This window comes from Echiichthys vipera (genome assembly GCF_963691815.1).
Source record: "Echiichthys vipera genome assembly, chromosome: 5".
NCBI lineage: Eukaryota > Metazoa > Chordata > Actinopteri > Perciformes > Trachinidae > Echiichthys > Echiichthys vipera.
The window spans coordinates 29,406,494-29,433,776 of NC_139830.1; the positions used below are offsets into that span (position 1 = coordinate 29,406,494).

The window sequence follows — 27,283 nt, forward strand, 5'->3', positions numbered from 1 at the left end:
AGCAGTGCCTGCCTGCATGAAAGAAATGAGCAGGTACTGGTCCAGTCCTTTTAAGAGTAAGCTCCCCACCAAAGGCTACTTTAAGCTAGAGATCCATGGAATGGGGGCTCTGGGGCTGGCTGAACCCCCAGTGGTGGAGCCTTCAGTGGCTTATTACCTCCACCCTAACCGTCGCTCTCTCTCAGCTTCATCCAGCATCTCTCTGCCCAGTAAGATGGAGCGCCTCACTGCCTCCACCTTTCAGAGGATGTACAGGTATGCAGCGCAGTCAGTGTGCTCTCTGAATGCTATGACCTTGCTGTCTGCGTACCAGGCGGAAATCCTGGAGGAAATGGGCCAGCAGCTGGATGGTGGGGCACCTAACCCAGCCCTCTGGGATGAGATCTGTGTAGTGAATGGCCTCATCCTGCGCTCCTCACGTGGCGCAGTACAAGGCCGTGGTCGTGTTATGGTACTGGCAGTCTCAGGTGAGAGAGCCATGTGGCTGAACCACTCAGGCTTGAGTGATACACAGAAGGCCGAGGTTATGGACGCAGCATACGACCCCACCAAAGGTCTTTTTGGTCCAGCTCTGGAAAAGATGAGGGAAACTAGCATTCTCAGAAAACAAGAAGGTGAAGCCTTTGACCTCTGCCTGCCCCGGAAACAAATCCCTAACGCCCCCTCTGTTCCAAGGGCGGGTTATGCCGCTGCGGCCGCAGCAGCAAGGGGGAGACAGGGTGGTGCCAGACCACAGAGACAGGCAGCTGTTAAGCAGTCTAACCAACAGCCTCGCTCAGAAAACCCTAGACCATGGGGCAAACACTCATTCGCTGCAGTAGCAGCGAAAAAACCGCCCTTCCCACCCCGGGGAAGGCAAGAAGAAGAGTCCAGCCTAACGCTTCCTGCTTCTCCCTCTCCCCCTCCTGCAAAAAGGAGGAGGGCAACAAAGCCCTGCAGTTTGTTGTTCAGAGACCCAGGTAGGTTCCAGTTCTCCAGGTGTGGTCTCTCATTTTCTCTCCCCTCATGTTCATGGGGAAGAGACTCAGGGGCAACGAGTAACACATTGTCACCAAGCACAACAGTGTTCCAAAATAAAACATGCACTTTCGCAGCCAGGCCCTCAGCCAAGGGCGAAGTGCTGTCCCCAAAACAAAACAAAAACAAAAGACAGTCATTGCCTTTTAATCCCCACAGGGGGAGCTCGCGCTCCTCAGGAGGGAGAAATCTCCCTCCGGCTGCCGGGCTTGACGTCACTGCAGTGCGACTACAGGGGCCCACTTCCCATCCGCGCAGACCGCTGGCGCGCATGCGCAGTTCACCCATGGGTCCTGTCCACTATCTCACAAGGGTACAGGCTTCAGTTTGTCATGAAACCTCCCAGATTCAACGGTGTGTTAGTTTCAGTTGCCAGGGGAGACTCAGCACGTGTCCTAGAGGACGAAATAACGTCCCTGTTACACAAACAAGCCATCAGAGCGGTCCCGAGCGCGGGGGCTCAGCAAGGGTTTTACTCCCGTTACTTCCTCATTCCGAAGAAGGGGAGCTCATCCCTCCGTCCCATTCTAGATCTCCGTGTGTTAAACAGACACCTACGAAAATACACATTCAGGATGTTGACATACAGGGTGCTTTGTCGATCTATTCGTCCGGGAGAATGGTTTGTAACGATCGATCTCTCGGACGCGTATTTTCACATAGCCATTTATCCCGCACACAGGAAGTTTCTCAGGTTTGCTTATCAGGGCAAAACCTACGAATACCAGGCAATCCCGTTCGGGCTATCATTAGCCCCGAGGGTGTTCAGCAAGTGTGTGGCGGCGGCTCTGTCTTCGTTACGGAACAGCGGCATCAGAATATTTTCGTACATAGACGACTATCTAATATGCTCTCACTCTCGAGAGCAGGCAGTCAAAGATTCCGCTACTGTGATAAATCATCTCGTGGATCTGGGGTTCAATATAAACTGGGCATAGAGCCGAGTGGAACCCCTGCAATGTAAGGAGTATTTGGGTCTCACTATAAACTCCCTCTCTTACAGAGTCACGCTGTCAGAAGGGAGGTTAGCGTCTATCCCGCAGTGTCTCTCCCTCTTTCAGCGGGGCAAAGTAGTGTCGTTCAGGACGTGCCTGCGCCTGCTCGGTCTCATGGCTTCAACAATATCTGTTGTACATTTGGGGCTTCTTATGATGAGGGATTTTCAGCGCTGGGTCGCAGCGCTGGGTTGCAGCGCTGCGCCTGTGCGCACGCTGTCACCTCAGCCACAGGGTGAAAGTGACGCTGGCGTGTGAAGCGGCTCTCCGCCCGTGGAGGAACTCGACGGCGCTAGCGTCGGGTGTTCCGCTGGGGGCGGTGACGTCGAGAGTAACCATGACGACGGACGCGTCCCTGTCAGGATGAGTACCATGCTGGGCAGGGCAGTGAATGGCACGTGGAGCCCGAGGCTGGCTCGAGCTCACATAAATCTCCTGGAGCTTTGGGAGTTGTTTTTTGCACTGAAGCAATTTCACCAATTTGCCCAAGGCCGCCATGTCTTGGTGAAAACCGACAACTCCACGGTTGTGGCATACATCAACCGTCAGGGCGGTACTCGCTCTCTGAAGCTGCACAAGTGGTGCTTGGGAGATCATACTGTGGAGCAGCACCAGGTTCATGTCCCTTCGAGTAACCCATGTTCCGGGCGTGTTGAACAGGTGTGCAGACCTTCTGTCCCGAGGGAAACCCCTGTACGGAGAATGGACTCTCCACCCACAGGTGGTAGAGCAGCTCTGGCGGAAATACGGCCAGGCAGCCGTAGATCTCTTCGCCTCGCAGGAAAACGCTCAGTGTCCACTGTTTTTCTCCCTGTCGGACTTAAATGCACTTCTGGGTGTGGACGCTCCGGCCCACCCGTGGCCGAGAGGGCTGCTCTATGCTCTATTCAGGGGAGTGTCTGTAGGGGTGCTGGCGAGCTGGGCTACGCCTCACACTTTTGTGAAGTTTTACAGGCTGGATGTCCCTGTGATAGTAACTTTCCAGCTCTGCTTTATTATGGCTTCGGGAGATTGGATGCAATCCGAGAGGCGTCTATATCTCCCATAGCGAAACACCAAACGAAGTTAGAAAAAGAACTTTGGGTTACTTAACGTAACCTCGGTTCTTTGATAACAGAGTGAGGTGTTTCACCATCATTTCCCTCCTTGCATAGACACGGAAAGAAACCAGTGTTGAATGATTTAGGAAGGGCCGGTCATCTGTGGTAGTATGAGGGGGCGTGACCCCTGCACAGTTTGACCTGTCTGTCACAGACAGACGTTGTGTCATTGGAGCTTCCATAGTTGGTCACACCAAGGCGATTCCCATAGTGAAACACCTCACTCTGTTATCAAAGAACCGAGGTTGTCCTTGCTTTAAATTAACTCGATTGGTAAACATTGGCACTCAAGTTTTTTTGTGCACGTGTGTGTGTGTGTGCGAGAGCGCAGCACATCTTGCTACTGCACTTGACCCGAGACACAAACACCTTCGAAAGAAGTTGTGACCTCAGTGACGGGGTTACTGTCCAAGGACCAGGGGAGCGGAAAAGCAGTGACACTCGACCGCAGGGCTGTATTGCTGTGCATCATTATTCCTGCAGGAAGATGCGTTGTGTTCTAAAAATAGATTTGGAAAATCGAGAACTCGATTGGCCCTCAAAGAACTGATGCAATCCCTCGATCTTGGAATTAACCACTCATGCCCATCCCTAATCTAAATGCTTCGATATTGATTCAGTAATAAGTAGGGGTGTAACGATGACATATTCGTAACGAACAGTCACGGTACAGGCACCTCCGGACGGGTACAGAGGTGGAACGCAGCCGTAAATGTCCCATAGATAGCGCTGATATGGCGACTGTACAGGCTTGTTTTGCACTGCGGAACCTGAAGTTGAAGTTCCTCCCGGATCGTTTAGCCTCCGGCTTGGCTTGCACCCGGCAGTACCAGCAGGCGAGAGAGAGTAGCAGGCAGCAGGCAGGCATAGCCGTGACGCCTCGCACCCCCACAAGCAGGGATTGTTGTCTAGTGAACAGAGAGCAAACTACATGCCAAACGACAACAAATCATTAACTGTTGTCTTTAAGTATTTACTTATTAAACTTAACTTAACTTAAAACTTTGTTCTGACAGACATTGTTTTTTCATTTTCCCACTTAACTATGAAGCGTACCATCCTGTACATACCGAACTGTAACTTTAGTGTACGGTTACACCCCTAATAATAAGTGTAGATTACAGAAATACACAAATAATTCATCACCTTCTGATAATTGTTTAATAATAATGTGCGCAATATTTGTACTGGTTTAGAACAATCTGACCCAAACAGAAAGAAGATAGTAGTAATTATTATTACTATTAAAATTACTACAGAAAAGTTATGTACAGAAATTTGTAAAATGGTGACGGGAAGTCAACTGCTCAAAGCCACTGGACCAGAACGCTTCATAGTTAAGGGGGAAAATGAAAAAACTGCATGTTTGTCAGAACGAACATAAGTTTATAAGTAAATACTCAAACACAACAGTTAAACAGTTGTTGTCCGGCGGCTTTTAGCAGTTGACTTCCCGTCACAACGCACCAGTAACTCCGTTTTGTGACCGATTACGAGGCCTACAAAAGGTAAGAGTTAGGGTTAGACATGAAAAACACTAGGTTAGAATTAGAAAAAAGGTTTGGTACGTCCATGACTTAAACGGCACTAGGACACAAACGGCTAGGAGTCCTACTGCTGCTACTCACTTCGGCCGCTGTTTCAAGCATTGTTTGGACGAGTGGGGCCTCCGTAGGACACAAATCACACTACGCCGTTGCCCAAAGCACCCTTGACTAGGACTTCATTACAACAGAAATAATCGATTTCAAGATTTTCTGAATCAATATTGAATTAGGAAATATTATGCTGTAATCCATTGATGAATTAACATTTCTACCCAGCCCTAACCTTATTCATTTTCAGTGTGTTCAAGTGTGTGTACTCGGTTTTTACACAGTTTCATGTAGTGTTTACCTGTTGGAGAGAGAAAGAATAGAGAGGAGAGAAAAACTGCATCCAGCAACTTTTGCAACTTGAACTGAATGAAAAATTAAATGGGCAATTCAACAATTGAGCATGTTCACAATACAGTGACTCGCCAGAACTCCATCCGTCAGTTGTGTTTAAACAACAGAGTGCAACACCATGAATGCCTTCAAGGACAGCCCGTCCAAACAGTGTTGCCAGCCACCCACATGCAACAACAATAACTACAAAGGCACTGGCTGCACTACCAGTATTAGGAGAAGGAAAGATTACAGCTAGGGATGCACCGATCCAGTTTTTCGCGGTCCAATCTGATATCGATACCTGGGCTGAGTGTACCGGCCGATACCTGATACTGATCCGATCCTACTGTTGAATGAATGAGTGAAGGCATCAGGCTTGACATAAACATATGGCCTTGTTAAAAAAGGTAACACATTAACACAGATATAAATGTACTTAATATTATTTAACAAATGAAGTGTACATTAGCAGCAAAAATAAATAAATAACACTTCCATGTAATGTGAAAACTGATATTTTTAAATTTAATATTAAATAAAGCAGCTGCCTGAAACCCAACAAACAATAGCTTAATTAACTTGCTGTGTATTATATTATATTATTAAGAAAGAAATGACTGGATGAGAATGCTCGGCCTCATTCATCCGATATCCGATCCAGTTAATTAGTCAATATCGGAGCAGCTTTCCGATCCGGGTATCGAACCAGTGCATCTCTTATTACAGAAACCAACAACTCACCATGTTGTTGACATTTTTGAGGATGGTAGTGAGGCCACTGATGACGAGGGAGAACTTGTACTTGGAGATGTTGATCAGACATTCCTTGTTGTGCTCTATGCTGACTTTGGTGTGAGTGTTCTGGTGTCCAACTTTAATGGGAAGCTGGAAGGAAAAGAGTGGACAATGATGATGCAGACAATTCACTGTTGGATCATAGCAATGTCAGCTTTGTTATTTGAATCATGTTGTAACCAGCACATACAGTAGCATTCACATTCAGATCATAATCAACATGTTCCAAACATATTTGCTTATGAAAGTGTTTAGAGTCGTGGCTGTGGATGTTGCTAGCTGCGTGTCCTGTATCTTTGATGCCTTCAAATCTGAAAGGAAGCCGTAAACTCACTATCCACATGTTCCCTGCAATTATAACGCAGTGTCTATGTGTTTTTATCACAGCCCCTTAGCTGAATAAAAAGGAAAAAAACTGTGCTGAAAGTTCTCTCTATCTGTGTGTGTGTGTGTGTGTGTGTGTGTGTGTGTGTGTGTGTGTGTGTGTGTGTGTGTGTGTGTGTGTGTGTGTGTGTGTGTGTGTGTGTGTGTGTGTGTGTGTGTGTGTGTGTGTGTGTGTGTCATCAGCAGCAGAGCAGAGAGGCTATGATGGAAACAGTAAACCAGGTGGAGTGAAGGTAACTTTTTACTTAAGTTGACATGAACTTGAATCAAAAGTAGAAAAACCACATTATATATGTATATTTCCACCTGCTTTGTCTGCAGCTGTCTGAGACGACCACAGCACACTTGTTAAGTGAACAAACAAGCTGAAAATGAAAAACTGTCGGGGTCGTAAAATGTCGTCAGAACATATTGTTACCATTTATTCATTTTCATGTTTTTAAATCAGTAATATAGAGGACAGAACATGCTTATTGTGCATTTATAAGGACCAGTCTGCATACCTTACATCACTCACTATTCATCTTCTCTACATTTCTATTTGAGCAGCCTATAAAAACACATAAGGCACGAGCCCTGTTGAGCTTTGTGTCTGCATACGTGTCCACATTTGACACTTCGATGCTGCAAGCCCTGTCAGAGGTTCATCGGATAGATTCTGTGTGAATATTCAGCATTCAGATTTCCATGAAATAGGTGCATCTAAAACGGCATTTGGTTTGAGTGAGTCTTTTTCTTTTCTTTAGATTTGGTCTGTGTTTCTGCTCACTTTGACGAGGTGAGAGAGAACCAGCAACACACTTAATTTCCTGTCAATTGTTTCACAATAAAAGTCCCCTGTTATTTTGTCATTTAAACACTTTTACTGGGAAGCAGCAAAATCATGAAATGTTGACAAAGAAAGCGAATATGAAATGACAAGTGCATTGAAATGACAAGTTGTTTTGGCGCTCAAAAATCAAAAGAAGGTCATCGTTTTGATTTAGATTTTTCTTTTGTTCACTCAATTGATAAAAATAAACAGTTATTTATATTCTTGAAAGCATTCTTAGTTTACAGCATTTTTTCACACCTGCCTAAAACTTTCACACAGTACAACCAGCAGACAGCGCATAATCAAGGTAATGACATTTTAGCCTCTAACTCCCACATGGTACATCTTACAAGATCAAACTCACAGAGATGCGTGGATGTAAAAAAAATTCTGAATGTGATTAAGACCACGACCATTTCCACCTAGACTTTAAAATGCCTAAATATGCACAAACCTACTTTTTTTAACTCCTCCTGCACAGAGAGTCTGATTATCATGAAACTTTAATCATTAGACCATCAGGGTCAAAAGTTAGCAAAATACATTTTTTTTAAAGATTATTTTTTTGACAGTTTTCAAGCCTTCTATTATACAGGACAGACCGGAAATAGGGTGAAAGATAGGGGGAGACATGCAGCAAAGGGCAGCAGGTCAGAGTAAAACCTGCGGCGACTGCCCCGGCAAAATAATTTTAGTAATCTTAAAAATGCATGAGTTATAATGGAACAACTTTCTGTGGATTCAGGTCAAAATTGTGTTGCGTATCTTTGCAAAAGTTTGTTGGATAAAAACAAAACCTAACTCGAAGCTTCATTTGGACATCACTACTTTACGGCATCCTTCTTGAGAGTCAGCACTTGTTACTTCAACCCTGAGGACAACAAGGCTGAACACAAACTCCTACGCCTGAAGGAGATGGTTCACCCTCACACCCAAGGTCAACCGGTACACTTGTGGTGGAGTCAATGGAAGCATGTGAGATCCCCAAAGAGAAGGCCCTCACAACTATTACTGACAATGGCAGTAATATGGTGACTTCGTTCCACACACACGCAGAAGTTGCCACAACTTCTGAAGAGGACGCAGAGGGGAGCATGGCTATGCCGATGCTGCGGGTGGGCATCAGGAATGGGAGGATGACAGGTCAGTCTGTATATGAAACTATGCTATTAATTCATTTCATAGGAAGTTAACTACTTGATTTGGTTCAATAATCTAAGGGCTAAAATGGTTTAATGTGTAATTTTTTAAATATTTCCATGTAGATACGACTTCAAATGAAGTTGGCGCGTTGTGTAAAACGTAAATAAAATTTGAATGCAATAATTTGCTCATCCTTTTCAACCTTTATACAACTGAATACACTACAAAGAAGAGATATTTAATGTTCAAACTGAAAAACTCTATTGTTTTTTTGCAAATATTCACTCATTTTGAATGCAACACGTTCCAAAAAAGCTGGGACAGGGGTAGTGTTGTCCCAATACCACAATTATGACTTTGGTACTGAAACGATACCGCAGCAGAAAACTAAAACATCAACAATTATTTATTTATTTTAATTAATTTAAGCACTTAAACTCAAAAAGTCAAAATAGAAATATATTTTTGTAAAAGCTGCTAAACTTTATAGCTACTTAACATGTTGATTTGATTAAGTAAGATAATCCTCTATGCGTCCCACAAAGGGGAAATTTACCATTTGCTATTCATCATATTAAGTTCAAACCCTGCAAACTACAGTAGTGACTACAGCACAACACAAATGACCCAGACTTGGAGGTCTGTGCTCTAATCAGACCATTTTCTACTAAGATTAATTACAATATATGTTATATCATCATTGACCAAAATGTAGATGCTCTGATTGTTAGGGCTGCCCCCGACCAAGGATTTTACTGGTCGACCAGTGTTCGTCATTTAGAGCGATTAGTCGACTAAAATTAGCCCTACTGATTATATTACCAATACTCATTGATTTAAAATCAATAATTAATAATTTGTGTTGTTGATCAGCATACTTGTGAACACCAGCACATGTTCTGGTAAAGTTCATGTGTCCAGTGTGAACTGTTTGCATACAGAGATGTGTGAACCCCATCAGACAGTTAAACAGTCAGCTTTACCCCTGACTGCCTCCTCCAACTCTGATGGTGCAAAACTTCTATTTCTTGGGACTGTGTCCAAATTATCTAGAAAAGTCGAAAAGATGTCTGTTGGTCCCCTGCCCCCATGCCGCCATGCCTAACAACTTTTCTGGGGGAAACCCTGCATATGATGACTTTATCCAGCTCTAGCAGGGGACCCCAAACTTCCCTTTCCCGGGCCACATTAACCAGCTCTAACTGGGGGATCCTGAGGCGATCCCAGGCCAGTGTGGAGTTATAATCTCTCCACCTGGTCCTGGGTCTTCCCCGAGGCCTCCTCCCAGCTGGATGTGTCTGGAACACCTCCCTAGGAAGGCGCCCAGGGTTCATCCTTACTAGATGCCCGAAGCACCTCAAATGGCTCCTTTCAACGCAAAAGGAGCAGAGGCTCTACTCCGAGTTCCTCACGGATGGCTGAACTTCTCACCCTATCTCTAAGGGAGACTCCAGCCAGCCTCCTGAGAAAAGCCATTCCGGCCGCTTGTACCCGCATCCTCGTTCTAGATTTTTTTGTCAGAGCTGCTAAATTTTCTGACATCTTTACAATATCGTGTACATAGAATTGTATATTTTTTGTGATATCTCAAAAATAAAGCTATATTGCGAAGCAAAAAAGGTCTGATGTTGCTAACAGTTTCCTGTTGCTACCTGTTGTAAAGGTTTACTTGAAACTTTCACCTTTTCTTGGGCAATATTTTAACTCTTGAACCCTAGAGTAATTTAGCAAACAGTGTGACGCATATGTACTATATGAATAACGAAAGAATATAGTGATGTTATACTATGAGTAGAGTTATTTAAAGGTATTTAAAGCTTAAAGGGGTCGGTTGGGTTCTGGACGTCCCATTACAAAAATGGCACTTGGTTGGCGTGGCTGGTGCCAGGATGGGGGGCCCAGTGTGACATCTTTTCATGGGGCCCAAAATCCCTGGCGGCACCCCTGCTCATGTGTGTCTGTCTCTGTGACTGTCTGTCTCTGTGACTGTCTGTCATGGTGAAACCACACCCACTCTGGCTACACACAGACACACTGCCCCGCTGTCACACAAAGTTCATAAAGTACTGATACTAATAAAACCTCAAATGGTATTGAAAACTGGGAAAGTTGAGGAATGCTCCAAAAACACCTGTTTTGAACATTCCACAGGTGAACAGGTTCAATGGAAACAGGTGAGTGTCATGATTGGGTATAAAAGGAGAATCCCTGAAAGGCTCAGTCGTTCACAAGCAAGGATGGGGCAAATAGTCCAACAGTTTAAGAACATCTCTCAACGTACAACTGAAAGGTATTTAGGGATTCCATCATCTACAGTCCATAATATCATCAACAGATTCAGAGAATCTGGAGAAATCTCTGCACATAAGCAATAAGGCTGAAACCCAGCATTGAATAAGTGTGACCATTGATCCCTCAGAGGGCACTGCATTAAAAACCAACATCATTCTGTAAAGGACATTACCACGAGGGCTCAGGAACACTTCAGAAAACTATTGTCAGTTAGCACAGTTCATCTCTACATCTACAAGTGAAAGTTAAAACTCTACCATGCTTCTCTGAGCCCGAGCTCATCTGAGATGGACTGACCCAAAGTGCAAAAGTGGGCTGTGGTCTGACGAGTCCACATTTACAATTGTTTAGAGGAAAGGGACCATCTAGATTGTTTTCAGTGCACAGTTTAAAAGCCAGCATCTGTGATGGTATGGGGGTGCGTTTGTGCCCATGGCATCATGGGTAATTTGACACCATTGATGCTGAAAGGTACTTGCAGGTTTTGGTTCAACAAATGCTGCCATCCAAGCATCATCTTTTTCAAGTAGGTCCCTGCTTATATCATAAAGACAATGACAGGACACATTCTGCAGGTGTTATAAAAGCGTGACTTTGTGGTAAAAGAATGAGAGTATTAGACTGACCTGCTGCAGTCCAGACCTGTCTCCCATTGAAAATGTGTGGCTCATGAAGCACAAAATACAACAACGGAGACCCTGACTGTTGAACAACTGAAGTCGTACATCAAGAAAGAAAGGGAAAGAATTCAATCTACAAAGCTTCAACAATTAGGGTCCTCAGCGTCGGCGTAAATGACAGCCGGTTAGGTCAATCAGAGGTCACTACAGTTATTGTGGAGTCGGTGTGGACATATGCAAAGACTATGTCTGACATTTTATCTGGTCCCCTGCCCAATTACAACTCGACTAGCGATGACATGTATAACCCCATGTCATCATTCTGCCACTGGCTGTCGGGATGGTGTGCAGTAAATGATGTGGCTCCTCATAGATAATTATCTTGCATGAACAATTGTGGGCTGATACTGAGACAGTTGCAGTAGAGGTATTCATGTTGCTGAAGGAGGTTCACAAACATTTGCATTCACCCTGCCATGTGACTGTACAAGAGGCCCAACTCCTGCTGCAGAAAACATCCCCAAACCATGACACTTCCTCCTCCTAATTTAACTAACTCCTTTACACACTTTGGATTTAGTCTTTCCCCAGTCCTACGCCCAACATAAATTTTCCATCTGACACAAATAAACTGAACTTACTCTCATCACTGAAGTCACTCTGGACCAGTTCTCCTCTGTCCACACAACATGCTCCTCAGCAAAGGCAAGTCTAGTCTTTTTATTCTTTCTATTGATGAGGTTTGGTCACTGCAGAGTGGGCTTTCAGTCCAAAAAGTCTTAAAAGATGAGTCACAGTGTGCAGAGACAGATCCTTGCCCTGTTCGGCACTGAACTGGAGACCAACTCCAGCTGCATAGTTGAACTGACTCCCCATTAGGAGTCTTCTCATCATCCTGTCCTCTCGTGCACTTGTTTTACCTGGACGGCCGGCCTTTTTGAGGGACTTAAATGAATCTGTGTCCTTGTAAAGTTTCAATCTTCTTGAAATCACAGACTGTGAACGCCCAACCTCTCTCTGATGGCTGAGAGGGTCATCCCTCTGGCCTTCATCTGGATAACCTGCTGTCTCAGGGTTTCAGTCTCCTTAGAGCAGCTGCCATCTTACAAAGTAGCCAGGAGAGCTGCAGATAAATAGGGCGTGTCCAACAATGAAGTCAATCGTCACCAGGTGCCAGATTAACACCAATAACTGGGAGGGATCTGAAAGTGTTCTCTAATTTTGTTCACAAAATAAAGGTTTTTGTTGAAGGGCCTTGGTATTTTTTTAAAAACATGCTAGGACAGTTGTGGTATAGCCACAGCAGATATTCTATCAAATTATGGACAGTAAAAGTAGAGACTGACATCTGGTCTTGAGTTTCATCTTTTTGTTGCCCACCACAAATTAATTTGCACGCTGCTTTTTTTTAGCTTGTGCCTGGCAGGGGGAACAAAACATGATACCCGTTGAGTCCTTGTACTAAAGCCATTCATTTTTCGTTGGGGTTTCGCCTTTTTTTCACCTTCCCTTCCACCTTTCTCTTCCCCGGGAATGTGCCACCATATTGCTGCGCTCGAATCACAGTAACTGCACTAAACCTTATGATTTGTGTTGTTTATTTGTCTCAACGAAAACAAAACCACCAAAAGACTGGTCCCGACCACCAAACTGCTGGTCCCGACCACCGGGTGGCTGGTACCGACTACTAAGAGACTTATCCGTACCACTGGTCCGTGGACGGACTGGGCAGACCACTGAATTTTCTACAACCCCTACTGCGTTCATGTCATGGACATACTAAACCATACCACGGCCTCTTTTCTAATTCTAAACAAGTGGTTTTCATGTCTAACCCAATCTTGCTATTATAGTCTACAATCGGTCACGTAACCATGTATTTGTGTCTTGTTGTTCCAGGATTCGCTATAAGCTGACCAAACAGGTCGGGTGTGAATGTGACCCAAGTCTACTTTTTTTCTTTGACAAGAGGAGAACGAGACAAAAACTTGATTAGGATGAGTGTGTGTGTAGGTAGTGATGTCCAAATGAAGCTTCATAGAGCATAAGTTGTATTTGTTGAGCCCACTAAATGGAGCTCTTGGTGAAAAGAAAAGGGCTTTATGAATGGTGATTCAGTATTTTCAACCCTTTGTTGAACAGAGAGCTCCATCTAGGGGACTCAGAAAATAATGAAAACAGTTCATGAAGCTTTATTTGGACATCACTACATGTAGGCTAGCTGGAAAAGGATTGTGTAGTCATTTTATTTACAAAGGAAACAAATGAAGACAAAATTATGGGAGAAAAGCCATGTGAACAAAATAGGAGGAAAGAACATAGGGCTGTACGGTATGGTCTAAAATTTGTAATACGGTATAATTTGAAGCATAGGCGGTAACAGTATTATATCATGGAATATTAATTTATCTTAAAGTACAAGTTTGAGGCTCTTGTTTTTTATTTGAGTGTTTCTTCTCATGCTACTTTATAATTCTACACCACTCCCATTCAGGGGGAAATTTTCTACTTTTTACTCCACTACATTTATATGATAACTTAAGGTACTAGATACTTTACCAATTTAGATTTTTTCTTCACACCGATATACACTTGTTGCAGAGTAACCATAAAGGCTTCACAGTGACAGCTATAAACAATTTCTTCTCTGTCCATTCGCTGTTAAAGTGCCGGTTTTCTGTGTCAACCTTTCGTTTTTTCAGAGAAGGAAGAGACATTGTGGCGGTGATTTAAGCATGGATTTAACCAGACTGAAACGATTGCAAGAACAACAACAAGCGCAACGCGGAGCTTGGCGAGCTGATGAGAGGATTTAGAAGCACAAGAAGAAGAGCGAAGCGCTGAGACCGTGTTGTGCTGAGATGCGAGAGAGGACAGCAGTTAACATTTGCAACTATGGCCAGAAATTACTTTTTCACATAGGCTTCTACTCAAAGGGCCAGTACATATTCCCTCCCGGGCCTTTTTTGCCTACAGGCATTGTGTGGTTACATCAGAGCTGCTCTGCTGGTTAGACAGAGTCAAAATCCATATCGTAGCGCAAATTCCTACTAGTGTACTCTCTATAGCGCTTATACCTTACACCCATAACACATACAGTATGAATCTGAATACACACTATTCAGTCATGCTGCAGTAGGTAAGGCAACTGCAACATCACCACATAGCTTTTCTCCAATTTCAATGCATTCAGTTTTTCATTTGTTTGCCTTAAAACGTAGAGCTGCTCCCAAATAGTCGACCAAAAAAATCATTTGCCAAATAAAATTTCATTAGTCCATTGGTCGCAGGAAAAAAAAAACATTTGGAGCTGTGTCTTGTCATAATTAAATGAAAATCTGTGACTGGAGGCTGGCCTAAAAGGCTCGAGGGCTTTTAATTTGAAGGACCAGATACAGGAGGTCGTGACACTCACAGACAGATAAGAATTAATAGCCATTCATATCGGGAAAGACGTCTTAAATATGGGACCACTTTGAAAAAGAACAAGGATGACCCCAAGAAGGTCGGATGAAACTCTGCAAAAAAACTTCATGCCATCACTCGTCCATGACGAACATGATCTACCACCTTAAACATGCAAGTAATGCCCATGTTCCGACAGTCTCCTAGGTGATTTTTTCTGACACATTCAGAAATCGAATCTGAAATACAGTCATTTGCCGGTGTCATTAACAGGCGACAGACTTAGGACCTGTCCACACGGAGACGCGTTTTCCTGTAACCGCACAACTTTAGTATCGTTTTGGCCGACCATCCCCACGCAGACGGCATTATCGGAGCCTGACAACGGTATCTTTTGAAACCGGGTCCCAGAGTAGGAAAATTTGAAAACGCCCCCCTGTGGCGTTGTCGTCTGGAGGGCGAAAGCGCATACTTTGTTAAATGATGATAGAGACAGAGACCCATAGAGACGGAACTGGACACTGAGCCACTTGCATAGGAATGAATTAGGCCAACCATATATTTCTTCCATTTTTCTGATGGTCCGAATAAGGAGCTAAATTGGTCGCTAGTAGCTTCTTATAAATTAATTTGCCAAGAGGGTCTGAAAAGTCTCTAAATGTAGTGAGAAAGTGGCGCCTGTGAGTGCTTTGGGATGGGAAAGGGGCTCCCAGCAGCACCCTCTGCTCGTTGAGGACACTAACTGCAGAGGGATCGGTGCATCAGAGTCCAAAACAGCACAAAGTCCCCACTAACACCAGAAACAGTGGACACATTTGTCTCTAGGATCGAGGAGGATTTGGAATTTATTTGATCAATAATATGTTTTTGTTTAAGAAAATAAACAATGCATTTAAATATACATTTGTTTTACCTTTTTTGTGACTTAATATGAAAACCAGACATTTAATGCATTAAAAAAAAATTAAATAATGTTGAGAAAACCAAGAGTGTGTTAAATGACTTGTGCTTTGGTCCCAAGAGCCCATTGCAGGCTCACATGTTTTCCCCAGAGGCACTTCACCTCCACTGATACAACTCCGTCCTAGGAGAAACACTGAACATGTAGGGTTAGCTTAAGCTAAAGATAGCACCGTGTCAGCGGCACACCAGCAAAGCTGACTGACATTTCCAATAACAGAGAGCTGCAAACACTTTATAAAAGTTCCTACACTGTACAAAAATATGAAAGCGGAGTGATATAGAATTGTGTAAAGGAATTAGATGTCTATTCCATGATATACAAGTATTATAAGGGCGCACTCACACTGTCCTTCCGTACCATGCCCAAAATGGTTTTACGGGTAAAGCCTAGTTCGTTTGACCAGTGTGAGTGCAACCGAACCGTGCCGTCCACGGCCTGTCTGAGAGAGGTGAGCTTTTGTAGAGCGTGTTTGCACATGTACGAGCACAAGCGTGCGCATGTGTACAAGCACGAGTCCTACGGAGGCTCTGACGTCATTTTATGTGCCCCTGTTCGGACATAGAAAAAAATAAAAAATAAAAGACGGACCAAGCGCGGACATTTAACAACAATGGCGGCGAAAGGTTCACGTTGGTGTGATGCGGAGGTGGAGTGTTTACTGCAGATTTGGTCGGATGAAAATATTCAAAAACAGTCGGACAAGACACACAACAACTCCGAGGTCTATGGAAATATTTGCAAACAAGGCGGCGCATCGTGATGACGTCATCAATGCGTGTGACGTGTTAAGGCGTGATGACGTATAGGCAGCAAGAAGCATTCGCCGAGGCCAAGGTAGTGTGAGTACAAACGGGCCTGGGCCGCGGGGGGAGAGGGGACAAGTACCCTAAAGCACGGGGCACGGTACGGGCGGACAGTGTGAGTGCGACATAACATGGCTATCAGCATGCTTGATTCAAGCCATATAAAACTGTCATTCCAGAACATGTTATAGACCTTTTCAATGGATTTCTATTGCTTGGCAACAGCCTGTGTCCTTATTAACTTCCTGTCAGCTGATGCTGAGCTACTAGATTTTCCTTGCACTGTTGCAGGAAATAAACTGGGACACATTTAGAATGTTTACAACTGTGAAAAGCGTATTGTCTACATGATAAAAACGTCCAGGCTCTAGCTCTCATTCATCATTTTCATATATACTGTAAATCTAAGCAAGCTGAATAAACTGTAATTCATATCCACCTACCTCATAAATTTAGTGTCAGATATTACATTACTCAGTCCATCTTAATTCCAGCACTCTCTGTAGTCTGCATCATTGCCCTATTGTCTTCTTGTTTACCAATGTACTTATGTTTTTTCATAGTAGTGAAATGTTTAGGTTTACCTTTGTCTAGTTCGCTGTCCTTATTTTTTGTACAAGTACACTGAGAATAAGGAAAAACTGCCTTGTAGGTGTACACATTGTTGGCCAATTAAGCTGATTCTAATATTATACAAAACACTGTAGGACACTACACTAATCAACGGTCAGCTGTGATGCAGACCATATTTTCTAAATGGAAACCTACTCAGCTGGTAGTTGTATCTAAACTGGTTTAGCTTTGCTAACTTAATGCTGGCGTACTAGGTTAACTGTTCACTGTGAACCCTGTGAATATTCTCATTTGTCCAGGTCATCGTTATCCCCAATGCGATTTCAGTCAAAATTAACTGGACTTGGTTATTTGTCTAGGAAGACGTTTCACCTCTAATCCAAGAGGCCTCATCAGTTCATTTGCGCATCTGACCAGGCTGGGACTGGTCCAACTAACTGGTGTGGAGATCCAGGTATTTAACCTCTCACAAGGCCGATGATATCACTGGAAACTGGATCTCCACACCAGATAGTTGGACCAGTCCCAGCCTTGTCTAGTGCGTTAATGAACTTATGAAGCCTCCTGGATGAGAGGTGAAACGTCTTCCTAGACAAATAACCAAGTCCAGCTGCTTTTGACTGAAATTGCTTTGAGGATGTTCACTGTGAAGCTGAATTATGTCAAAATAAATAAATAAATGAATAAATAAAAATACCATGGGTTATGATCAGCCCATTTGAAAAAATATACTGTTATTCCTTTAGTTATTTAAAATCACCAAGCACACTAGGTGATGTACAGCAAATTAATAAGAGGAAAATATTTTGCAGCAATACTAAACAGCATGGGCTACTCATTTATTTATATACTGGAAAGCTTTAGTTGGGGCTTAGGGTAACAATAACCAACAAGTGGATATAACTCCTTAAACCTACGGTAGTAATCCAAGCTGAGCCACTAAACCCCGGCTGCAATCCGTGATCGGTGGCAACTTACACCAGACATGAGTCTTGGAAGTAAACAAAGCCAAATGACTTTTAAATGACAGCCACTGGAAGTCAGATTTCCCCTTACACAAAAAAGACAATTCATCCTGGAATAGCCCAGACTGGTTGGGATGACAGACCGGGTGGAATCTGCCCTTTTTCTTATTAAATAGAAACACAAGTTGAGGATTACACAAATCCCTACACTTAAGGTTTCATTTTACAACAGATGATGAAAAGTATGCAAACGTCGCTGTTACATGCAGTAAATGTGAACGGTTTCAATTTGAGCAAAATAATGGGTCACGAGAATTGCAGCTGTAGCTAGAATCCCTGTGGAAAAATAAAGATGTACTGTGGTTGTTTTACCTGCGATATGAAGCCTAGCGTTAGCGGACAGTGGTTAACCCGCAGGGAGAGCAGCGTCCACTGCACTGACGTCCCCTCGGTCGCCACAGACTTCATCTGCTCATATGAATACAGCGTGCTAAGCCAGTCACATCCTATTTGTTTACATTAGACAGTTAGGCCTGCTAACGTTAGCTACCTAGCTGTAACGAAAGAAAACATTAGCTCGGGTACTTCATTTGACACATAGACGCGTATGTGCAAGTGCAAATGTTCCTGACGTGTCGCTTTTCTGTGTGTTATTTTGCAGTTGACAGGTCCGTGCAAACACCAACAATGCGGGATACATCTGCTAACTGACCGTATAGACGATGCTAGCTAAAAAAAAAAACCATCTAGTGTTTTGCAGTTGGGACAAGCAACACAGAACATAACGTTATTTCAGTCGAAAAACTACTAAAGCAGGGAAACGTTGCTTTAATCGGGAGATAAAAAGGAGCTCGCCTGTGTAAATGAAACGCTTGCTGGAGCGGTGGGGCATCAACCAAAGCTCGCTACACCCATCCACTGAATCAACCCATCTTACCTGCTCATCAAATCTAGTAATCACGGCCTGGACCCACTCCACTGGTTTGTGAGCCGCCATGGCCGGGCGGAGGGACACCGCGACGCAGTGCTGTTTAATCCAAGGTATAAGGCTGGAGCTGACAGGCTTATTTAAGAATGAAAATCTGTCCCGAGTCGATGGAAAAGGACGAAAGGGGCGAGTATTTTTCCCTTTCTGTAGGCTTCACCATGCTACCGCCATGACACACCACCGGAAGTCTTCTTCAGAGAAATTGATGGGAGGCGTTGGAGACCAGGGTCAAGCTGCGATAGCTGGAATAAAACAGACCACTTCCCGGGACAATCTTCAAAGTAACGACCGTTGACGAAATGTTTTTTCGAAGTGACGAATACAAATGCACAGGTGACATGAAGCCCACTCGGGACGTCAATTCCAGACGTGTAAAAAAATAAATACAAATAAAAAAATATACTCTGTTTCTGTTAAACGTTCTGTATTTTCTGTAATATTAGCCCATTGTGTAACGTTGGTTTTGGACAACTTGCTTAAGACTACTGAAACTGTAAAATGGACGATACAACCTCCGGGATTACAGCGATAACCAACCATCGCCCTGTGATTAGATGTTCCGGTGGACCCACTGCAACAGTTTTTCCTGCGAGTCTTCTTGTTTTATTTTGAAATGCGATTGTTTAACTTCCGCTGTAGTGTAGCAAATTGGCCAATTCTAGCCAGCACCAGCTTGTTTGGAGCGCATGCGTCAAGTACCAGAATGTTTCGGTCTTTAGAAGACATTTTATTGTTTTCTTACACACTTCATGTTCCTTCTAAATGTTTTACACATATATAGGCCTACGACTTAACACTAGTTATAACAATTACCCACTCTGTATACAAGTCAAGTGTTAGAATTTAATTTAAATTATAAATCCAAATAGTGCAAAATAATAAATATTAAATAGATGCAGTATAGCTACAGGAAGTGGGAGTTTATGTACAATATATTCAATTTTATGTCGTGTCAAATCATTACAAAAGTTCTCCCAGGGAACTTTGCATAAGGAGTAGGTCACTTCAGTTCAGTCTTCTTCATTAGTACCCGTAGGTAGATTTGTTGTGCAGTAGGAAGGAGAACAGGACAGAGGACAAGTTAACACACAAAAGGGACAATAAATACCATTAAAAAATATTTCAGGAAATAGAAATACATAGATAAATAAGACACTCTGATTTGTTAAAGGTTAGCTATGTAGAATCTTTATTAAAAGCTATATATATATTTATTTTTTTAAATAATACACCCAGGGGGCGTTTTGAGGGGTACAGAGTGAAAGTATTGCTTTTCCATAAAAATTATATTCAGTCTGAATTAATATTTTAAAAAACATTTTTTATGGGTTTAACAATGACCTTCTGTCACGTTCTGTTTACATTGTAGCAGCCAATAGCGTGGGGCATTGTGGGTTGCCCGGGTTGTCTGCTGTTGGGTGCAGCTACTGTAGGCTGGCGCTAGGTAAAAGCCTCAGTGAAGGGGGCGTTATTTGTCCCAGCAGCTGAGTGAGCGGAGACGGGCAAAAACCAGAGTCAGTACAGGCCAAGCATTCACTCCATGGACTGAGAGAAAGGAGTTCAGCAGCATTAAAACACACACCCAAATGGCTGTTTCTCCTTGATCTGTAAGCTAACTTTCATGTTTACTTAACTGCAATGGCTAACGCTAACTGTCAGTCAAATTCCTCTGTAAGACTTGTTTTTATGTTGCCATTTGCCGGAGGGGATGGGTTCAAACAGGCTCAAACAGACTCTGGTCTCCTGTAGGCCACTGGACCGGGTCTCTCCAACATGGAAACCTGAGTGCTTTTATTATTTTTAGTTGTTGCGACTGTGTTCGGCTCATTCCCCATATTCAACCTTTAATGATTTACAGAGACCCAACAATTCCCAATGAATAAACAGCAACAGCAACAGTGGCGGAAAAAAACAGTCAGGAATGCTAACAAATTGTTGCAGTAGTAGTAGTAATAGTCATATAAATACGGCTAATAATTAAAGCTGCATGCAGCGATGAACAGGCCCTCGCACCTGACGCGTCGGTGGAGCCAGCCAGACTATGGCAGGCACAGCCAGGGTTGAAGCACCAAATACAGCAGTCTCTGGTATATGGTGTCATATGACATTGTAGCTTTGATGCTGATTAATTTAGTGTACTGTGTGTGTTCTAAAAGTAACTAGCAACTCCCACTGTATTCAGGTAGTAAAAGTTACAGTTAGCTAGCAATAGCAGCTGTGTCCATCTCAGCTAGCTAGCTGCGAGCTAGCTGTTGTAGTAGGAGTTTGCTAGCCAACTTTCTTTTGAACGCTTGTAGCTCATCTATCTTGACACAAACAATAACACTTCTCCTCCCTTGGTTTCTTTTTCCTCTCTTTCTTTTATCTTTTTTCTTTTCTGGAACGCAAATTTTACTTTCTTGAGGGAAGACATGAAGTCACTGGTCAGTAGATTAGCTGACTCTCATACTGTTTTGTGATAGACAGACTTAACAATTTGACGCCTTTTGTAAAGGGTGAGAGGGCCTTGAGAGAACCTTCACTATTTTTTGAAATAAACAGTTCAGTCTCTCAACCAAGCTTTGAATTGACAAAGGGTAAAAAATTGGCGAGCAACATTGTATCTCCGTTTTCCGGCAAGAAATTTAGGTGGTTTTATGTGTGTTTGTCTTGGAAACGTAATCTTTATCTGGCAACACCACTGGTTGAAGTAATTCTACATTTCAATCTATGTCGTTATGTGTCATACAACCATTGGCTGAGTGCCTAGCGTAAAAGTTAAGTAGTAAAGTTAAGGTTAACAAAAAACTAGAGATATTCTTTGAGTTAAAAAAAAAGAAGAGCAAAAGAGGGAGGCTGCAGATACAGTAACATGACATGATTATAATGTAAATGTTTATGTTTTTACCATTTTAATGTATATCTGCCATCAATGCAAATACAAAAACTATTTAAAGACACATGGATCTCATAATCTGGTTTATTTCCCCTGGAACTTGTGACAATACTTTTCTTAAGGTCCTTAGGATAATGGCTGTTTATGGTTAGTTTTGATTTTATTTACTTGTGCCAAATTGTCATTTTATGGGTGGTTATTGATATGGCGGTTGAGCTAATATGTTACTGGCAGTGTTCACCTACCATAGCAACTGTAAACGTACTGTTAGCGGAAACAGGCAAGCTGATTGATTGTATATATATATATATATATATATATATATATATATATATATTGTGTTTATTTTGATGTAGGTCTAGTAGGATTTATGATTTCTATTAATGTATGCGTACATACAGTATTGCCTATATATAATTTAATAAGTGTAATGTATTTGTAACGCTGAGACGAGGCTAAGTGAGTTAGAAGCACGGCTCCGCACCATGGAAGCTCACTCTTCTGTAGCGGAGCCACATAGCGTTAGCTTCTGCTAGCCCTACCTCAGCAATCCCTGAGCAGCCGGGAGCCTTGGTGACTGTGAGCCCATGGTTAACCATCCACACGTTCACGTTTCAAATAAGTTTTCTCCACTCAGTGACACACCTGCTGAGGAAACAACACTAGTTATTGGCAGCTCCATTCTGAGAAACGTGAACTTAGCGACACCAGGGACCATAGTAAAATGCCTCCCAGGAGCCAGAGCGGGTGACATTGAGTCCTAATTGAAACTGCTGGCTAAGGATAAACGTAAATATGGTAAGATTGTTTTTCACGTCGGCGGTATTACGGTTAGGTCAATCAGAGGTCACTGTAAAATAAAACGTGGACTTTTAAACATCTGGGGCTTCATTTATAAAACTTTGCATAGGATTCACTTCAAAGGTGGCGTATGGACAAAACATAGAACGTGTGTGCGCATAAAAATACAATACAACAGTGCACCCTCACATCCTACGCTGGTTGCCCTTTATAAATCACAATCAACTCTAAATGTGTTGCAGCTTTTGCCAAATTAATATTCATTCATACCGACATCATGTCAAACACAGAGAGCACAGTGTGGACATTACTAAAGACAAAACAGCTGCAGAGTGACAACATGATGCAGACACAGTTAATGTAGCGTCATAAGGGAAATGAAAAAGAGTTGAAACAAAGCAATTTTCCTTCTCACTCGGTGGTCTTCTAGAAACATGAGTGCCGTCAACAGCACTGAGGACATTTGAGAAACAGGACACTTTTTATTTCCCTGTTCCCAGAGATCCAAAGGAACCATGAGAACAGTACACGGCAGTCCCAACCGGTCCTCATCTGTCAGTAAATCAGCCAGTGTGTGTCATTACGCATTGTGATGTCATCCCTTTTTATATCTGTCCATTTGATTGGTTTGATATAAAAAGATACAGGTGTGGGAATCAATCTAATCTCATTTTAATAAAGACTGTATTAAACACTGTGATGTATGATAACCATGTTCAAACTGGGCTCATATCTGCAGACAGAGGCATCGATATCAGCATCAGTGTGTAAACATGAGTTGTCCTGTTCACCATATTATTCATGAGAATAAACTCCATAACACGCAAGTATTGTTTGATAATCACAAAACATAGTTATGAGTTATGTTTTTATGTCTTTGTTTAAATTCATGATTATTGCTGTCTTTTTTCCACTGCAGAGAGAACCCATCAAAGAGCTGTTTGTGTTTTAATTGTAAGAATGGCGTTTGTGAATTCTTCATATGATTATTGAGAGAGAATATTACGATTTGTTTTACACCATGGTCTCAGTTTCTCGCGTTTCATCCTTCGGCGTCGGTGTTGCCGTTTCTCATTCCTCCCGTTTCTTTGCGTACGCCGTAGAGTGTGACTCTTCTGTGCGAGCACCACCTTTAAAAATGAGGCCCCAGAGCCTGTGTGTTTGTAACATGAATAATAATAGAGTGAAAAAAATGAATTTACTGTTGCAGGATTAATAAAGTAATTCTTCTTCCCCGATGGTCTCATTTTTCAGACCCGGACACTCCATCCAATTTTCAAATAGGTTTTGAATGATTTCTCCTGTATTAGCTTCTTTGCACTGGCTACCTGTAAAATCTAGAATAGAATTAAAATCCTTCTCCTTACCTACAAAGCTCTTATTGGTCAGGCTCCATCGTATCTTAAAGTGCTCATAGTACTGTATTACCCGACTAGATCGCTGCGCTCTGAGAATGCAGGGCTACTCGTCGTTCCTAGAGTCTCCAAAAGTAGAACAGGGGGCAGAGCCTTCAGCTACCAGGCTCTTCTCCTGTGGAACCAACTCCTTAGCAGTCCGGTCGCCAGACTTATGGGGGAAAGTTTAGAGACAATAACCGATTTCTTTTAGAATCTAAATTGTAACAGAAAAAGGAAAAAATTTGTCATATTCATCATTAAACAAATCATTCATCACATCTACTATGGGTGGAAAATAGCTTGGTGTCTGTTGCGTTACAACTGTTCTGCATGGACTACAGTGGTTATTTCTTTACCTGTCAAAATCCTCCTTGTCCTTCCACATATCCTCACGCAGCAGGTGTTCTTTCGAGGCTGCATGTTTGTTTAAGCCTGTCCCTGTAACCAATGCATGCTTCTAGTTGCAAAATCCAGCTATTGTAAACGGGGCGTCTACAGCTGATGAGGGTGCTCGGAACTTTTGGCATGGGAAACAGAAAGCAGCATTTGATCTACAGATTACTCCAGCCACTGTGTGCTGGCATACCAGGCAGTGTGGAAAGATCTTTTTTCCTGGAGAAAAGGCCCCTGGGGTATGTCCTCAAAGCCACTTGGTTGGGTTCATCAAGACCCAGATGCCCCATCTCAGACTCCTGTGAGGACCTCTGCTTGGCGTTAGCTAGCCTTTGACGACTGTCAAGCGTCAAGCTAGTGTCTGTAGCCTGGCTGATGTTAGCTCCACAGTGTTTATTGATATTCAATTCAGTTTATTGAATCATTTATATTGCAAAAATACTTTTGTTTATCCTGGTAGCTTGGGTTGTGTTGTATGTTTTTTTTTTGTGAATGGCTTGACTGACACTGGGTCTGCTCCCAAGTGTTGTTCAGGAGGCAGACACCGTCCCCTTAATTAAAAGTAAACTTAAAACTTTCCTCTTTGATAAAGCTGGTAGTTAGGGCTTACTAGCCCTTAGTTCTGCTGCTATAGGCCTAGTCTGCCAGGGGATAATACTGTTCCTGATACTCTCCTCTCTGTCTGTATCATTCATGTCTCATCAATGCATGTTATTCACTTTCTTCCCCCAAGTCGTTGTGCTTTCTTGCCTCACAGGTCTCTGCTGATTGTGGTGGTACTGTCGTTGGAGATCGGTCAATAAGGATCAAATGAAGAAAGACAAGGAGAAAATAAGACAGGCGTTCTCCATGTGAGTTTATTTTCGAATCGTTTGCTTGCAAGTGTGGCATGATCAAGGGGAGGAGACCAGCGAGAACGCCCCCCTGAGGGAGTTTCGCCCCCGGTAAATAATAGAATGATACAATGAACTAGAAATAAATAGAAAAAGGCAAAGCAGGTTCTTTGACACACAGGACAGAGAACGGGCTTTATGTTACAAAATTTAAGTTTTATTCATTTAAATATATTGTTTGGTTAAAATGCTACCACAGCAAAATACAGGCTAACAGCAATTTCCAGTGGACAGTTATGAAACAGGAATGGGGCTTACCACGGCGGCAGAAAATTAAAAGAGGAAAGAACCATCACCTTATCGTGGTGGAGAGGTTTGTGTGTCCCTGTGAACCTGAGGGCTGTGTTGTCTGGAGCCTAGTGCTCCTGGTAGGGTCTCCCATTGCAAAGTGGCCTCAGGCGAGGGGCCGGACTAAGAATGGTTCACAAAGACTCAATGGACAAACAACGAAGAGGAAGAGAAACCCTGCCCGGAGGAAGCCCGGGGCCCCCGTCTGGAGCCAGGCCCAGACGGAGGGCTCGCCGGCGAGCGCCTGGTGGCCGGGTTTGCCACGGAGCCGGCCGGGCACAGCTGGCTGGCCTCGACAGACCAGACACGGGCAGCAGAAGCTGGCTCTTAGGACGTGGAATGTCACCTCTCTGTCGGGGAAGGAGCCAGAGCTTGTGCGGGAGGTGGAGCGCTACCAGTTAGATCTGGTGGGGCTTACCTCCACACACAGTCTTGGTTCTGGAACCGTACTCCTGGATAGGGGTTGGACACTATTCTTCTCTGGAGTTGCCCAGGGTGTGAGGTGCCGGGCGGGTGTGGGGATACTCACAAACCCCCGGCTGAGCGCCGCGGTGTTGGAGTTCACCCTGGTGGACGAGAGGGTCGCCTCCTTACGCCTGCGAGTGGTAGGGGGGAAAACTCTGACTGTTGTTTGTGCATATGCACCGAACAGCAGTTCAGAGTATTTCTGCCCTCTTGGAGACCCTGAATGGAGTCCTGCATGTGGCTCCGGTAGGGGACTCCATAGTTCTGCTGGGAGACTTCAACGCCCACGTGGGTAATGATGGAGACACCTGGAGAGGCGTGATTGGGAGGAACGGCCTCCCTGATCTAAATCCGAGTGGTCGTCAGTTATTAGACTTCTGTGCTAGTCACGGATTATCTATAACCGAACTGAACCGGAGTGAGCAATGTTCAAAGCTTCCATTGCTGAAGCTGCAGCGGTTAGCTGTGGCCTCAAGGTCTTAGGTGCCTCAAGGGGCGGTAACCCTCGAACACCGGGGTGGACACCGGTGGTCAGGGAAGCTGTCCGACTGAAGAAGGAGGTCTTCCGGGATATGCTATCCCAGAAGACTCCGGAGGCAGTTGCAAGGTACCAACAGGCCAGAAGGGCTGCAGCCTCTGCTGTGTCAGAGGCAAAGCAGCGGGTGTGGGAGGAGGTCGGAGAAGCCATGGAGAAGGACTTTCAGGCGGCACCAAGGTGCTTTTGGAAAACCATTCGACATCTCAGGAGGGGGAAACGGGGAACCGTCCAAGCTGTTTACAGTAAAGACGGGACGCTGGTGACCTCAGCTGATGAGGTAATCGGGCGGTGGAAGGAGCACTTTGAGGAACTCCTTAATCCGACTAACACGCCCTTTTTGTAGAGGCAGAGCTGGAGGCTGATGGGGAATCATTGTCAATATCCCTGGCGGAAGTCACTGAGGTAGTCAAACAACTCCACAGTGGCAAAGTCCCAGGGGCTGATGAGATTCGTCCAGAAATGCTGAAAGCTTTGGGTTTGGAGGGGCTGTCTTGGTTGACACGCCTCTTCAACATTGCATGGAAGTCTGGGACAGTGCAAAGGGAGTGGCAGACCGGGGTGGTGGTTCCTCTTTTTAAAAAGGGGGACTAGAGGGTGTGTGCCAATTACAGGGGTATCACACTACTCAGCCTCCCTGGTAAAGTCTACTCCAAGGTGCTGGAAAGGAGGGTTCGTCCTATAGTCGAACCTCAGATTGAAGAGGAACAATGTGGATTCCGTCCTGGACGTGGAACAACGGACCAGCTCTTCATTCTCGCAAGGATCCTGGAGGGGGCCTGGGAGTATGCTCATCCAGTCTACATGTGTTTTGTGGATCTGAAGAAGGCATATGACCTGGTTCCTC

The 27,283-nt window shown here is 43.8% G+C and overlaps 1 protein-coding gene across 3 annotated transcripts in view; it reads right to left on the reverse strand.

The window, feature by feature from the left end:
- The window catches only part of nf1a (neurofibromin 1a), a 117,228-nt gene extending 98,273 nt beyond the window's left edge, over nucleotides 1–18,955 (reverse strand). For all 3 annotated transcript variants that reach the window (XM_083914444.1, XM_083914443.1, XM_083914442.1), the window contains exons 1-2: nucleotides 18,739–18,955; nucleotides 5,785–5,928 (exon numbers count right to left, since the gene is read on the reverse strand). In XM_083914444.1, coding sequence (XP_083770570.1) covers nucleotides 5,785–5,928; nucleotides 18,739–18,798 — 204 coding nt within the window. In that variant the 5' untranslated portion in view covers nucleotides 18,799–18,955. The remainder of the gene's footprint in view (nucleotides 1–5,784; nucleotides 5,929–18,738) is intronic.
- Nucleotides 18,956–27,283: the final 8,328 nt, after the last annotated feature.